The following is a 16,831-nucleotide window of genomic DNA, read 5'->3' as shown; positions in this document are numbered from 1 at the left end:
ATCTACTTTTATTTTTGCATTTAATGTTTTGATACAATGTTCTTACATCTAGAAAAAGCCTAGACTAAATGACACTATTAAGGGAATGATGTATTCTTCTTTCCCTCGAGAACTTGAATGGGTATGAAGGGATTGCTCCATTTCACAATGTTTTCTCATTATGTGGACAAATTCTCAATTTGGCTCATCCAGCTGAAGACAACACTGCACATGTGAAGAGTCTTTGAAAAGAAAGAAGGCAAGTAAGTTTGATGGCAAAAGTCACCTATCTTACACTCCACTTCCCACAATGCCCAGGATAGAAACGTTTTCAAGTTTTCCATCAACAACTAAGTAGTTTCAATCCACATGCTCCCCAAATAAGTTGCTCTTTGCCAAGGAATAGAAATGACTGCCTTTTGCTTTATGGTTTCTAATATCCTATCATATTATCATATGTCACCCACAGATAGTTAGTAGGTTCCAAGTTTTCAAATACTCAAGGAATAGAGTTGAGGCTGCTTTATGAGACCTTGGCAATTCGAAGAGGAGAAATGGAGGGGAGTCAAGGAGAGGGACTTCATGAGACTGTCCTGAGAGATGGCACAAATAGTTCAGTACCAAGGCTTGCAACCCAAAGGATATCTTGCTTACTCCACTATGTCCCAGGTGCCTGCGCAAGGTTTGGCTTTGAGGCTTCAAGGTTGCTATGGAGCAATGTAATATGTCTGGCAGGAAATAGTTTAAGTCAGAAACATAGGGAATGTTCTGATCGGAACAACCTTGTCCTAGACCCAGTCTCTGTAACAGCCCAAGAAAAGGAAATAACAGTTATTAGAGAGGTACTGTACTTTAGTTTTCCTCGGGATTCTCGGGATTCTCAGGAACAACCTCTTCAAATATATTATTAATTGATTGCATTGCCTCAGTGGCATTAGATGATCCATGGACAGCATTTTTCAAAAGATTTATTCCAAATTGGGCTCGGAGAGAGTTTGGGGACAAGAACTTTGCTTCACTTGGGTCTGTGGGACCCATCAATCGTCTCCAGTCTGCAATAGCATTCCACTTGCTCAGAATCATGACCAAAGATGGACCCCTGCAAATAACAGTGCTTTCAGAAGACTTGGGCCACTTACAACTGTATAGATTGCCTACATGGCTACAGACAGAACACCACAGCTTCATCCAGAGAGCTTTTCTTTGTTCTTTGTACTTATTAGTGTGAGTTAATGCTTTCTTTTTTGTTTGCTTCATTTATCCCTCTTCCAACAGGCATAGGAAAACACTGCTAGAAAAATGCTGTAGTTTATATCTATAGATATATTCCAGGCACTGTTCCAAGTACTTTCAATGTATCAATTATTTAGCCCTCACAACAAACCTATAGGTTAGGTCAGTGATGGCGAACCTATGACATGCGCGTCAGAGGTGACACGCATCGACAGAGACAAAAAATTGCATAATTCAATGAGTTGGGCATCACTCGAGTAATATTATTACTCACGTTACTCATGATCAATAATGCAATTCTAAAACCGGATGTAAACATGTACATCAGTGTTGCGTAGCAAAGATACATAGTGAAAACATCTAAGATACATCGTTCCAATATTGACATTAATATAAAAAGGTTAAGAATTGCACTATAAAGAGATTAATCTTTACTCATGACATTTTATTTTTACTCGAGTGACAAAATACCCAGTTCTGGAAACGGCCTCGTTATTGTGAACACATGCCTTGGATAAGCTTCCCATGTGTTCGGGTGCATTCAGCAAATGGATGCACTTGATCGTTAGGAGACAGGAGTGGGAGGGTTAGAAGAAAAAGATATACGTACAGTGCAACAGTGCTCGATGAGACATTCTGCGTGTCGGAAAATTGATTACAGCACCATATATTTGTTGGTTATACATACTATCTTTGAATTGTTTTGCACCAGGAGTCAGTGCAACAACACTGCAAAAAGTTAATAGGTAAGAAACCTATCAACCTTTTAGAAAAAACGCCGTGATTTATATTTATTTATTTTTGCAGCCTTGTGATGGAGAATCAAAAAAATAAAAAAGCAAGATTGAATGATAAAGGAAGTGGAAGTAGCAGTAGCCGACCCTTTCAAGACATATGGACCGAGATGTACAGGATTGTCAACAGAAACAACAGATCATTGTGCATACTGTGTAATGAAATGGTAGTAAGCAGAACATTTTGAAACTAATCATTGTCAGCTCTTGAAAAAAAGTATCGATGAAAGGAAGGAATACATTTCTAGTCAGCTACACCTCTATAAAAGTCAATCAAATTCCATCATTAAATTTGTAAGATGCTCTACAAATTTAACATCAGCAAGTTACTGTATTGCTCACTCCATAGCTCAGCATGGAAAAGCCCTCAGTGACAGAGAATTTATTAAGGAAACATTTCTAAGATGTGCACCAGCTCTATTTCACAATATGAAAAATAAAGATGATATTATTAAAAGAATTTCTGAGTTACCACTCAGTTGAAATACTATCAAAGACAGAATAATAGATCTTAACAAAAACATACAACATCAATGAAAAAAAGACTTAAATAGCTGTAAATATTTTTCGATTTCTCTTGATGAAACTACTGATGTCACATCAAATGCTCTGTTGGCCATTATTTCTAGATATTCTCATGGTCTCACAATGAGAGAAGAGTTGATAAAGTTAGAATCAGTGCCAATAAGTACATCAGGAAGCAAAATATATAAGGTTGTTATAAAAACATTCAGTGACCTAAACATTGATATCTCTAAAATTGTGTCAGTCACGACAGATGGGGCACCAACTATGGTGGGAAAAAATATGGGATTTCTGGAATTGTTTATGGAAGTTATTAGACATCCACTTGTACCTTTTCATTGCATTATCCATCAGGAGGTGTTGTGTGCCAAATCTGGATTCTCTGAATTGAATGATTTAATGTCAGTTGTAACAAAAATTGTGAATTTTATAGCTTCTCGACCCCTTCACAAGAGAGAATTTTCTGCACTTTTACAGGAATTTGATTCAACCTACAGTGGACTACTGATGTTCAGTAATGTGAGATGGCTGAGTTGAGGTAAAGTACTTGAGCAATTTGTGGAAAAAATTACCGTATTTATTGAGAATAAGGATCTGGCAAACTTCCCTCAGATCAATGATCATAAGTGGGTCAACAATTTGATGTTTTTTACAGATCTCTCTGTTCATATGAATGAACTGAACTTAAAATTACAAGGTTTTGGCAAAAATCTTGACGTTATGTTTCAATACATCAAATCTTTTGAAAGTAAACTTAAAATTTTCAAGTGAGATATTGAAACTAAAACTTAATAAGTATTTTCCTCGGATAAAAAAGTATTTCGAGAAGGCCACTAAAACGAGTGTAATGGAGTCCATACTTATGTACCAGAATATAGTACACTCGTTATTTGAACAGTTCAGCAAAAGATTCGACCAATTTAGAAGCCTAGAACAGACCATTAAAATAATTAAGTATCCGGATGTAGTTGTTTACAGTACTTTGGAATTAAAGGATTTCCAATGGATGCAAATTGACGATTTAGAGATGCAACCTGCAGATTTTCAAGGTAGCATTTGGACTCGTGTGTTTGTCGACTTAAGGTCGAAACTTGAAAATCTGGAACGAAATCGTTTGAATAATGAAGAAGAGCGCAACTATGAACAAGAAATTTTGAGTGCTTGGAACAGAGTACCTGACACTTTTAGCGACATAAAAAATCTAGTGATAGCTTTGCTAACAATTTTTTCATCAACATATTTTTGTGAGACTGTTCTCAGCATTAAATAATATTAAAATGAACAAAAGAAACCGGCTAACAGATAAGTTAGTGGCGCTTGCTTGGCCTTGAAGAGCACCAAGTATGAACCTGTAATCGAAGAATTAGCAGACAAACTTCAGCACCAAAAAAGTCACTAATTTCTAGTTTTCGTACCATTTGATTATCATTGTTCTTATTATTATTTTTTCCTAAATGTACATTGTTTTTCTGCTTTTGTTCATTTTATACATATTTTTTGGTTGATTTTTCTTTTTAAATGGTATTTAAATATATAAAATAAATATCAAAAATATAAATCTTTTTTTTACTATGGTTGCAAATATCAAAAAAACATTATGAATATTTCTATATGTGACACAGCACCAGAGTTAAGTTAGGGTTTTTCAAAATTTTGACAAGCCGAGCTCAAAAGGTTCGCCATCACTGGGTTAGGTACTATTATTATCCCCATTTTACATATAAGAAAACTAAGACACAGAGAAAGTATATTGGTAAACAGGAATTTAAACCCAGATAACCTCTATATCCAATGTGAAGACCTAAATTTTAAAAAAAGGAAGGAAGGAGAAAGAAAGAAAAAAAAGGAATAAGGAGAAGAAGGGAGGAAGGGGAGAGAGAAATATAGGGAGGAAAGGAAGGAAATAGGGGGAAAATGAACCCAAATATTAATAAGGTGTCTTTCCATAAATGAGATTAGACAGAATGTTTTAATTAATTTTTATATTTTTCTGTTTCTACAATGAACAGATACTACCTTATAATGCAAAGAACTATATTTCAGAAACTTACTCAGATAATACCTCCAACACACCGTTATAAAAGTCTTTCTGTGCTATTTTATAATAAATTTTGTCAGCATGCTCTTTAGTTAGCAGAATTTCCTTCATCTGTATTATATCAAATCCAGCCTCTTTAATACGGCTGAAGATCATCTCTAGAGAAAACAGATATTTGCTCATCATACAGATTACCTCCACTTTTGCTCCATGTTCAAGTAGATTGAAATAACTTAAGGATGGTAATAGCTTTATTTGCATACTGTGGTTTTAAAAGGCAAAACTACGCTAAACTAAATTGAATTTGAAAAGCACCAGGCTGACATTCAGAAGAACTTTAATATGTTATTGTAGGTGTTTCATCTCTGAGATGCATCTTTCCAGAAACCACCTGAATCATCGAGTGGACTATGAACGCGGGAGAGGAGGGGACCAGCTCCTGAGCTAAAAGTTAAGACATGTTTCATCTCTGCTACCAGGGCCAAGAAACTTCTTGCTAGATCGAAATTGAAGGTGAGAGCCAATCTGAACTCTTCCTCCTGAAGTAGAAGGGAACTACTGAGGGAATTAAATCAAGTAAATCTTGTCAAAGTTTCACCCACAGCGTAAACTTGAGTGGCTATCCTCTGACTGTGTTCAGAACGGGCATTATTCCTTCAACTTTTCTGTAGTTTGAAAAATGTCACTAAACTTGAAGAAAATGTACACATTGGCTTTCATTTTTAAATATTTACCTCTTTGTGCGTGTGTTGCCTGAGGTTTAATCACTGCTAAAGTGTTTTGAGGAGGAAAGAAATACTGGATTTCCCTTTCAGCAGCTTCTGGTGAGTCACTTCCATACAACTGGTTGATAGGCAGGTTTTCCATTGCAAATTGTGCACACAAACTTGAGAAAAGAAACAAGTTAAAAACTATTATGGCATAACATCATAACATAACATAGAGCACAATATAACACTATATAAATTGTTCAAAATTATCAAACAAAAGCAACTCATCCCTGATCTAGACATAGTTAAAAAGTAATTAATTACAGAATGGTCTGGGGCATGTGACTTCACTTTAAGGATGTAATAGTCTTTAGAAAGGAAGAAACAAAGACATAAATGAAAGTAAAGGAGGGAGGGAAGGAAGGAGGGAGGGAGGGAAGGGGGAAGGGAAGGAGGGAGGGAGGGAGGGAAGGAGGGAGGGAGGGAAGGGGGAAGGGAAGGAAGGAGGGAGGGAGGGAAGGGGGAAGGGAAGGAGGGAGGGAGGGAGGGAGGGAGGGAAGGAGGGAGGGAGGGAGGGAGAGAGGGAGGAAGAAGAGAAGGGAGGGAGGGAAGGTAGGAAGGAGGAGGAAAGGAGGGAGAAAGGGAGGGAGGGAGGGAGGAAGGAAAGGAGGGAGGGAGGGAGGGAGGAAATGGACTTTTCAATAGTCCTGATAATGGAGATTGACAGATAACTGTGAATGGAGGAATGGATGCCCTAGCAGGGTGACAAAGCACAGAATCCTGATCACTAAATAGCATCAAGCACTAAAGATGCTATTTAGGTGTTATCTAATAGTTATCTTTGACTCTACACCAAAGATACCAAACTATAAACTTCAAATCCAGGAGAAACTGCAATGGAACCTTCCCAGTAAGCAAGAGCGGCAACAAAGGAGGAGCCTACAGGACAGTACAAAGAGGCAGTACAGCCCTAGCTGGTTTGGCTCTGTAGATAGAGAGTAGGCCTGTGGACTGAAGGGTCCCAGGTTCGATTCCAGACAAGGGCACATGCCCGGGTTTCAGGCTCGATCTCCAGTAGGGGGCATGCAGGATGCAGTTGATCAATGATTCCCTCTCATCATTGATGTTTCTATCTCTCTCTCCCTCTCCCTTCTCTGAAATCAATACAAATATATTTTTTAAGAAAGAAGAAGCAGTAGGGATGCTGATGGTTCTGGACAATTCATGTTGGGTTAGATAATTAGTCTGGTTCTGTTTCTGTACAATAGATAAATATATATCTCTTAAGTGAATTGTTGCTTGATGTTTTTTGTTTCCCCTTTTTTCTCTCTTTATCTCTCTATGTATGTACGTATGTATGTATGTATCTATCTATGTATATTTTAACAGAGGAGATGCTCACTGTTCATTGTATTTTCTGCCTTTTACACGCACTTTTGAGGAGCCAATCCTCAAAATCCAGTGATGGTGAATAGTGCCCCTTCCTGTTTATTTAATACGGTGACATCACTGGAAACTTGGCTTTCTAGCTTCAGCTTCAAGACTCTCTTTGTGCCTCTCTGGTTTCAGTGACCCATTTTTGATTTGTCCAACTTGACCTTCCCACTCAGGCCTTGACGATTCTCACACCCTGATTTGGAGATGCTTGTGGCCTAAGTTCCTTGGAGCCTGTGCTTGCCAGGGATGGGGAATCTGCACAATGGTTGATAAAACAGCTTAAATGGTCACCAGCACTTATGCCATTCAAGGCAGAGAACTACAACCAGCCCCTCTGTTATGCTGCTAGACATGATTATTGAAAAAAGTGTGTATACATTTGTAAGTGTGAGTGTGTGCATGTGTAAGGATAGCATAGAGGGGTTACTATATTTACCTTTTACCAAAGTGGCCGTATTTCAGATTAAGCAATGCAGAATGCAAAATCTGCTACTTGCGTGCAGAAAAGGGACCGAGCTCTGTTGACAGTTATCTCTAAAACAACATGAACGACCTGGGTGGAACCAATGAAACTGGAAAAGGGGAACCATTCAAACAGAATGGTCAGGGTTAGCTGTCAAGTTGTGGCAAGATAGGGATCCCAACAGTGGGGTGGGAGAGGCAGTCAGTCGGAGCTTCCCCTGGAGGAAATGTCTCGGTGCTGGTGTACTCCCTCCACACCTGGAACCACAATTGCTAGACGCGTGTGCCTACAGGCGTAGGCTTTGTGTTGAGAGTCATTCCTCTCTAATGCTATGCATTGAATTCTCTGCAACATTTCATTAAGAGGACCTAGGACACTCTGCTCACACTATCCACGGTGTTCAACCCACGTTATCCTTGATAGTTATTTTCTGGTACAGGAGCAAAGACTTAAGTGAGTAGGGCTAAATAGGGGAAAAATGGTGCCCATTCAAGACAAGTCAGATTCAAGATATCCTGCCCAAACGAAGATTATTTCAATATTTATGTAAATGATGTTTCATAAGTACTGTTATTGTGTAAACAAATGTGTCTAGTCTGCTGTGCCTGATAGAGCACCTCTATTCTTGCTCACTTGAAGCAAGAGCCTTTCTTCCCTGGATTGAATCCTGTTCTGCAACTGTCACAGAATTCAAGCAAATTGCAATTCAGTTCACTTCCATCAGTTACCTCCCAAGAATGTAGATGCATGAGATACTATCCACACCCCCCAGGTGACAGCAAGCCTAACAGTTAAGGTCAAAAATATCTACAGAGTACCCTCCATGTGCCAGGTAGCATACCATGTGTTAAATCGATTGCAAAGTTTAGTTCACTAACTTAGTCACGGTTCGTGCCAAAGTAGAGACTACATATTAAGTCAGTCATGATTGTCTTGAAATGCTTATGATCCACTAAAGAACCTGAAGCTGCCATCACACTCTTCTCAAAAGAATTTCTCCTAAATAGTGGATGGGGATGCAATTTCTGCCAAGAGCTGGCCTTTTGCCTGGGTACCCATCACTTACTTCCCAGTTCCAAACCAAACAGCCCGTAGCCTTCTCTTGCAAAACCTTGGCAGTATTCGGGTTGGCACGGAGCTAGGCCTCCAGCCAACAGCAGTCCACTGTGACCCAGGAAGAGCAGCTACCCTGAGAACCTCCTTTGAACCAGAACTCTGGCTCCCATATTCCATATCTAAAAGGGAATTAAAATGGCTCCTATGAAAACAGTTTGGGACCTATGATATGAATCCAACCTGTCTGGAAAATATTGTTTAGCTTCTCCGACAGTACTTGGTCCAATTAACTCTTTCCAGTGTTGTAAACAATTTTCTCTCACTAAAACAAGAGCTAGAGATGGACCACTGTGAAAAAATTAAAAACAAAGTTAATAAAAATCTGACTCAGTAGCTAATTACATATAGATAATGCAAGTACATTTGTTAAATAGACTACAAAAAGTCAAAATAACCCTTTTACCGAATCTAAAATTAATTTCCATTGGTGTATTCTTAAAAACATATTTATAAAAGGATGAAAGCAGAGAAATGAAAGGGGAAAGGGGGCCTTGGTTCTAATACAATGGTTCCTATATTGTTCCTATACTCCTGCTGATTTGTATACTCCTGCTGGGTTTCAGCCCCAGGCATTATTTCACTTATGCTTTTAGAAACCTGACAGATTTCTAGCATCTCATGCCTCTCCTAGATCTTTAGATTACCAAAGCCCTTGAGACTCAATCAGTTTTCTCTGCTTGGACTTGATGATGTTGCACAGCCTGGATTCCTGGCATTTAACTCAACTGGACTCCAGCGACTTCACCTGGGATATTTCCATTGCTCCAATAACATTCCAGGAGGACTAGACAAGACAGACAGTTGAACAGGGAATCGACATGGGAGGGAGACTGGCTTAAAAAGCAGACTTGGCACTTGTTTACAAAACTGAGAGGCTTGGCAACTTGAGCAGAAAGGTTAAGAGGAGATTTAAATAATTCAAAAATAAATCAGACTGTGCTTTCTACACCTGAAATTTATTTTACCTGGTCATGTTTTCTATCACCTTGTCAAAATAATTTTCATTTTCATATTCCTTGCACAGTGTTCGTGCCTCTTCTTCTGATAATACCACTGGCCTTTGCATCAGTATGTGAAAGCCTTCATTTTTAATAATATTCAAAACATCCTCTAAACAAAAAGTAACATGGAAAGTTTTGTATTGCTAGGCTAGTGGTTATATACACAATATAGAATATATTATCATGAGGACATATAATGCATTTTATTCTAGTATGAAATTTAAAAACTTGCCAAAATAGTTCATTAGATTTTATTTTAAGGTGAACAATATTCTTAACATATTAAATTATAATGGTATTTCCAATTTTACATGACATAAGAATCATACACACACACACACACACACACACACACACACACACTGAAGTATCTCATTAGCAAATATTTTCTATACTATATGCTTTCTCCCTAAGACTGGCATCAAGGCAGGACTCTCACCTCTCACTACTTCTATTGACATCAGACTGGAAAACCTAGTTAATAAAATAACACAAGAAAAGAAAAGAAAGGGTATACATATAGGGACGGAGAAAATAAAACTGTCTTTGTTCATAGATGATGTGATTGTCTATGTAGAAAACCCAACGAACCAACCACAACAACACTCCTAAAACTAGTAAGAGACTATTATAGCAAAATTGCAGGTTACAGTTTATGTACAAAAGTAAATGACTTTCTTATATACTAACAATGACATTGGAATTTGACATTTAAAACAATACAATTTACATTAGTACACACAAAAATGCATCCTAGCCAGTTTGACTCAGTGGATAGGGTGTTGGCCCGTGGATTGAAGGGCCGTGGGTTCAATTCTGGCTAAGGGCACGTACCTCATTTGCAAGCTCAATCCTGTGCCCCGAGCATGTGTGAGAGGCAACCAATTGATGTGTCCACAAGTTATTTTGTGGATATGGATATTGAAAAACTAATTTTAAAGTTTATATGGAAACACAAAAACCCAGAATAACCAACTCAACATTGAAAGACAAAAACAATTTTTGAGGACTGATAACTACCCACTTCAAGACTTGACTATAAGACTACCATAATCAGCCCTGCCAGAGTGGCTCAGTTGGTTGAGCGTCATCCCATGAACCGAAAGGTCGCCAGTTTGATTCCTGGTCAGAGTACATGCCCGGGTTGCAGGCTCGATCCTTATCTGGGAGTATTCAAGAGGCAACTGATTGCTGTTTCCCTCTCGCATCAATGTTTCTCTCACTCTCCCTCTCCCTTCCTCTCTTTATAAAAAAACTCAATTAAAAACTACTGTAATCAAATTAGTGAGGGATAGGCAAAAGAATACACACACAGATTAACAGAACTGAATAGAGAACCCAGAAATATACCCACATGAATATGTCAACTGAAGTGTGACAAATAAGCAAAGGTAATACAGTGGAGCAATGATAGTCTTTTCCACAAATGGTGCTGGAACAATTGGACACACACATGCAAAAAAAATTAATCTAGACATAGATAACAGAGAAGAAAATACTGATAACCTTTTAGGGTTTAAATTGATTTTTTAATTTAAACACTAAAAAAGCAATAAAAATATCTGACAAGTTGGACTATATTAAAAACAGAAACTTTCCAGTAAAACACACTGTTTAAAAAAACACAGAGCCCAGCCCTGACCGGTTTGGCTCAGTGGATAGAGCGTCGGCCTGCGGACTGAAGGGTCCCAGGTTCGATTCCGGTCAAGGCCATGTACCTTGGTGCGGGCACATCCCCAGTAAGGTGTGTGCAGAAGCCAGCTTATCGATGTTTCTCTCTCATCGATGTTTCTAACTATTCCTCTCCCTTCCTCTCTGTATAAAAAAAAATCAATAAAATATATTTTTAAAAAAACACAGAGCCCAAAACCTAGAAAATCTTTGCAAACTACAGATATTTAAAGAACGTGTATTCACAATATGCAAAGAACTCATAATTCAACAATAAGTAAACAAATAACTCCATTAAGAAATGGGGAAAAAACATCTGAAGAGACATCTCACCAAAGAAGATATAGAAATAGAAGTTAGCATATGAAAAGATGCTCAGCATCATGTCATTAGGCAATTGTGAATTAAGACAACAATGAGATACCATTACATACTCATTAGAATAGAAAAAATCTAAACAACCACCTGCACAGCAACAGAAGCTCTCACTGCTTGCTGTTTAGAATTGAAAATGGTACAGCACTTTAAAAGGCATTTGACAGTTTCTTACAAAGCTACACATAGTTTAACCATTTGATCCAGTATTCAGGCTCCTAGGTATTTATCCTACTGAGGTGAAAACTTATGTCTACACATGCAAAAAATCATATATTAATGCCTATTTCAGCTTTATTCATAATTGCCAAAAACTGAAAGCAACAAAGATGTCCTTCAATAGGTAACTGGATAAACTTTGGTACATCCATAAAATGGCATATTACTCAGCAACAAAAGGAAATGAGCTACCAGGTCACAGAAAGACTTGGCGGAATCTGAAATTCATATTAAGTAAAAGAAGAGGCTACATACTATATGATTCTAACTCTTTGACTTTCTGGAAAAGGCAAAACTATAGAGACACCAAAAAGATCAGTGGTAGCCTAAGGATAGGAGGGTGGAAGGGAGGAATGACTAGATGACTCCATTCTGTATGATACTGTAAAGGGGATACATGATATGCATTTATCAAAACCCATAGAATGTGCAAAATAGAGAACTTTAATGTAAACTATGGATTTTAGCCAATAACAATGTGTCAATATTCATTAATTTTAAAAACATATCACAATAATATGTTAATAGGAGAAACTGTTAAGCATGCATATGGGAACTCTGTACTATATTAATTTTTCTATAATTTTATAGCTGTCCTAGTTTATAAAAATCTATTCATTTAACAAGTATGTAAATATTAAGAAATATTTTAAAAGGCAAATAAAACATCCAAAGAAGAAAACTATAGGACCAGATAGTTTTGCCAGTAAATTCTGGTAAATATTTAAGAAAAATGTAATATCAATTATACACTGTTTCTTCCAGAAAATAAAGAAGAGTGACAACTTATTTTATGAGGCCTGCATTATGCTGACACCAAAACCAGATAAAGATATTATAAGAAAACAACAAATAATCCTCATGAATATAAGCATGAAAGCTCTCAACAAAATATTTAAAAATCAAATCCAGAAGTATGCAAAAAGGACAATATACAACAATCAATTGTGATTTATCTGGAGAATGCAAAGCTGCTTCAACATTCAAAAACCACAGTAATTACCTTATTATCAAACTCAAGGAAAAGTAATAATCACAGTAGTAGACACAGAAAAAATGTTTGAGAAAATACAATATCCATTCATGATTTTTTTTTAAATCCCCAAACTAGGAATAAATGGAAATTTCCTTAATTTGATAAAGGATATATAGCACTAACATTATACTTAACTAGAGGCCCAATGCACAAAATTCATGCAAGAGTAGGCCTTCCTTTCCCCCGGCTGCCGGCACAAGCTTCCTTCTGGCACCCAGGACCCGAGCTTCCCTCGCAGGGGAGGCCCCCCCCACCATTATTCGCCCCACATGCTGGTGGCCTGGGCCTCCCTTTGTGGGGCAATCATGGGGCAATGGCCGGGCCCCCAGCCAATAGCATTGCACCCACCTTGGCTGGCCTCGAGCCAATAGTGTCATAGCGTGGTCCTGGATGGTCATCTGGATGGTGGTCCAGATGGTTGTTCTGCTGTTTGGCTGTTCGGTCGATTTGCATATTACACTTTTATATATAGGATGGTAAAAAACTGAATGCTTTCACTATAAGGTCAGGAACAAGGCAAACTTGTCTACTCTCACCTTTCCTAGTCAACATCATACAGGAAGTTCTAGCCAGTCAGTCCAATGATGCAAGCAAAAGGAAGAAAGGTATACAGATTGTCTGGATTTGCAGTGTAATTATTGTCTACATCAGTAGTTCTTGGCCAGAAATTTTATCCCCCATGAGTGCATTTGACAATGTCTGAAGACATTTTTTATTGTCACAACAGGGCGTGGTGAGAGGGAAGATGGGGGTGCGCAGGGATGCTACATCTGATGAGTAGAGGCCAAGGGCGTTATAAACATTTTACAATGTACATGACAGAGCCTCCCTCAGCCAAAAATTATCAGTTATCTAGCCCCAAATGTAAGTAGGTCTGAGGTTGAGAAATCCTGGTCTGCATAGAAATTCCCAAGGAGATGACGTCAAGGATTCTAACGCTGAATTCAGCAAGTCAGAGAATGCAAGGTCAATATAAAGTATTGTATTTTCATACACTAGGTATGAAAAATAATTAATAGTGTGAATGTATGGTTTGTGTTCTTACTCTGCATTTCACTCTGCCATGTGAATATGGCAGTAGGTTAAAAATAATTAGCACTTTTTAAGTGTAGTCACTGTATTTATGTTTTCTTATTTTCATCTAATTTTTTTGTTCTTTTTTAAATTTAATTTTCTTCTTTTTCAGTTAGAGTTTGCATTCAATAATATTCTCTATATTAGAAGAAAGAGACTTGATAAAGCATCTTTTTCAAATCATACTATTAATGAGGGGTTGACCCAAACTTTGAGTTAAGGCATTTCAGAAATGAAAACTGCCAATTTTTATTATATAATAATTCCTGCCACTTTCAAATCTTTTCTAACACATTTATAAGCTAGAAAATACTTTGTAAACTCTTTACTGAAAATTGTTTTATTATTGAAAATTAGTAAATTAATATTAACTAAATTTCTTTAGGTGCTTTTTCTTCAAAGTTAAGTCCTAAAATAATATATTTTAATGTAATTATACTAGGGTTTATTCAAATCCATTTATGAAATAAACAATTTGTACCTTATTTCTTACCTTTCTTTTCTTGAAAGAGATCTGGTCGAAGAAATGCCAGTGTCTTTTCTAATTTCATGTTTTTAAAATCAGGGAAGAAGATATCAATAAGCTTATTAACATTATCTACATCCTCTTCAACATCACAAAACTGATGCATATTTTCTTTAACCAGATATTCTTCTAAACTGCTGAAATTCAAAATATAATTTAAGATTATAAACTGAAGTTTAATAGCCATGACAGAAAATTAAAACTGATAATATGTTTACAAATAATTCAGAGTTTAATAAAACAAATAAAAATTTAATTTCAAGTGGCTGTTATAGGAAGTGTATACATCCAAAGACCCAGCATCCAGAGATCGGCTGCTAACCCAAAAACACCGGATCTAGGACAGCGCGACTACGTGGAGCCCTGCTTCTCCTTGCGGAAAGCAGAGAGAGAACTACATAACCAAACACCTGGAGAAGAGAGATTATGAGGAGACCAAGAACCAGCCCACATATGAAAGTAAAACAGGCATCACCAGAAAAGGAAGTAAGCAAAATGGAGGCAAGCAACCTGTCAGAGAAAGAATTCAGAGAAATGGTCATAAGGTGGATGAAAAGAATGGAAGACAAATTCAACAATATGTGTAAGAACCAAGAGGAAATGAAGAAAAACCAAGAAGAAATGAAAAATGACATCACTGCTATAAATAACACAATAGAAAGCATCAACAGTAGACTAGAAGAAGCAAAGGACTGCATCAGTGAGCTAGAAGACACGGTAGGAAAAAATACCCAAGCAGAGCAGCTTCTAGAAAAAAAATTAAAAAGCAGGAGGAGAGCCTAAGAGAACTCTGGGACAACACGAAACGAAACAATATCCACATAATAGGGGTACCAGAAGGAGAGGAAACTGAGGAAGGACTAGAAAACCTATTTGAAAAAATAATGACAGAAAACTTCCCTGATATAGGGAAGAAAAAACTCACACAAATCCAAGAAGCTCACAGAGTCCCAAACAAAATGAACCCCAAAAGACCGATGCCAAGGCACATTATAATTAAACTGGCAAACACCAATGACAAAGCAAGAATCTTCAAAGCAGCCAGAGAGAGACAGAAAGTCACCTACAAAGGAGCCCCCATCAGACTAGTGATTGATTTCTCAACAGAAACACATCAGGCAAGAAGGGAATGGAATGAAATATATAAAGTCATGCAAAGGAAGGGTCTGAATCCAAGAATACTGTACCCAGCAAGGCTATCAATCAAAATTGAGGGTGAAATCAGGTGCTTCACAGACAAAAAAGGACTTCGGGAGTTTATTACCACCAAACCAGCAATGCAAGAAATGCTAAAGGGTCTGCTGTAAAAAGAAAAAATAGGAAATGAAGAAGGAACACAGGGGTAAAGAATAAAAATGGCAACTAATAAGTATCTATCAATAATAACTTTAAATGTAAATGGATTAAATGCCCCAATCAAAAGACATAGGGTAACTGAGTGGATAAGAAAACATGACCCATATATCTGCTGTCTACAGGAAACCCACCTCAGAAAAAAAGACGCACACAGACTGATGGTGAAGGGATGGGAAAAGGTTTTTCAGGCGAATAGAAATGAAAAAAAAAGCCAGGGTAGCAATACTTATATCTGACAAATTAGATCTCAAATTGAAGGACATAAAAAGAGATAAAGAAGGCCATTTCATAATACTAAAGGGAGCATTGCAACAAGAATAAATAACTCTGGTAAACATATACGCACCCAATATAGGAGCACCCAAATACATAAGAAATCTTCTGGAGGAGATCAAGGGAGAGATTGACAGCAATAGAATCATAGTAGGGGACTTTAACTCCCCATTATCTCCATTGGACAAATCCTCTAAACAAAAAATCAGCAAAGAAATATCAATCCTAAATGACTCACTAGATCAGATAGAATTAATTGACCTCTTCAGAACATTTCACCCCAAAGCCACAGAATATACATTCTTCTCAAGTGCACATGGGTCATTGTCAAAGATAGGCCATATATTGGGTCACAGACAAAGTCTCTTCAAATTCAAGAAAATTGAAATCATATCAAGCATCTTCTCAGATCACAATGGCATAAAACTGGAAATCAACTACAATAAAAACAATCCAAAAAAATCAAACACATGGAGACTAAATAGCATGCTATTAAACAATGACTGGGTTACCAAAGAGATCAAAGAAGAAATAAAAAACATCATGGCAACAAACGACAATGAAAACACAACACTCCAAAACCTACGGGACACAGCGAAAGCAGTCTTGAGAGAGAAGTTCATAGCTCCACAAGCCTACTGCAAGAAACAAGAAACAATGAGAATAAATTACTTAACCCTACAACTCAAAGAGTTAGAAAGAGAGCAACAAGAAAAGCCCAGTGTAAGCAGAAGGAAGGAAATAATAAAGATCAGAGCGGAGATAAATGACATAGAGACCAAAAAAACAATACAAAAGATCAACAAAACCAAGAGCTGGTTCTTTAAAAGGATAAACAAGATTGATGAACCTCTAGCCAGGCTCACCAAGAAACAAAGAGAGAGGACCCAAATAAACAAAATCAGAAATGAAAGAGGATAAATAACAACAGACCCCACAGAAATACAAAGGATTGTTAGAAAATACTACGAACAACTCTACTCCAACAAACTAGACAACCTGGAG

General features: G+C 37.3%; 1 protein-coding gene across 5 annotated transcripts in view; it reads right to left on the bottom strand.

Annotated features, from left to right (window-relative positions):
• NME8 (NME/NM23 family member 8) overlaps positions 1-16,831 on the bottom strand; it is a 37,455-nt gene continuing 20,624 nt past the window's right edge. For 2 of the 5 annotated variants that reach the window (XM_070424718.1, XM_070424716.1), the window contains 6 exons: positions 14,165-14,334; positions 9,261-9,405; positions 5,304-5,455; positions 4,583-4,727; positions 831-1,078; positions 1-221 (listed from right to left, as the gene is read on the bottom strand). In XM_070424718.1, the coding sequence (XP_070280819.1) occupies positions 832-1,078; positions 4,583-4,727; positions 5,304-5,455; positions 9,261-9,405; positions 14,165-14,334 (859 nt within the window). In that variant the 3' untranslated portion in view covers positions 1-221; position 831. Of the gene's footprint in view, positions 222-830; positions 1,079-4,582; positions 4,728-5,303; positions 5,456-8,475; positions 8,584-9,260; positions 9,406-14,164; positions 14,335-16,831 lie in introns of all 5 variants that reach the window. The other 3 variants (XM_070424721.1, XM_070424717.1, XM_070424720.1) reach the window with 3 other exon arrangements.

Source organism: Myotis yumanensis, unplaced genomic scaffold, assembly GCF_028538775.1.
Source record: "Myotis yumanensis isolate MYYU_CA2020_CCGP unplaced genomic scaffold, mMyoYum1.0.hap1 SCAF_9, whole genome shotgun sequence".
NCBI classification, from domain to species: domain Eukaryota; kingdom Metazoa; phylum Chordata; class Mammalia; order Chiroptera; family Vespertilionidae; genus Myotis; species Myotis yumanensis.
The sequence above is the reverse complement of the archived record's forward strand: the minus strand, read 5'-3'. Positions and strand labels throughout refer to the sequence as shown.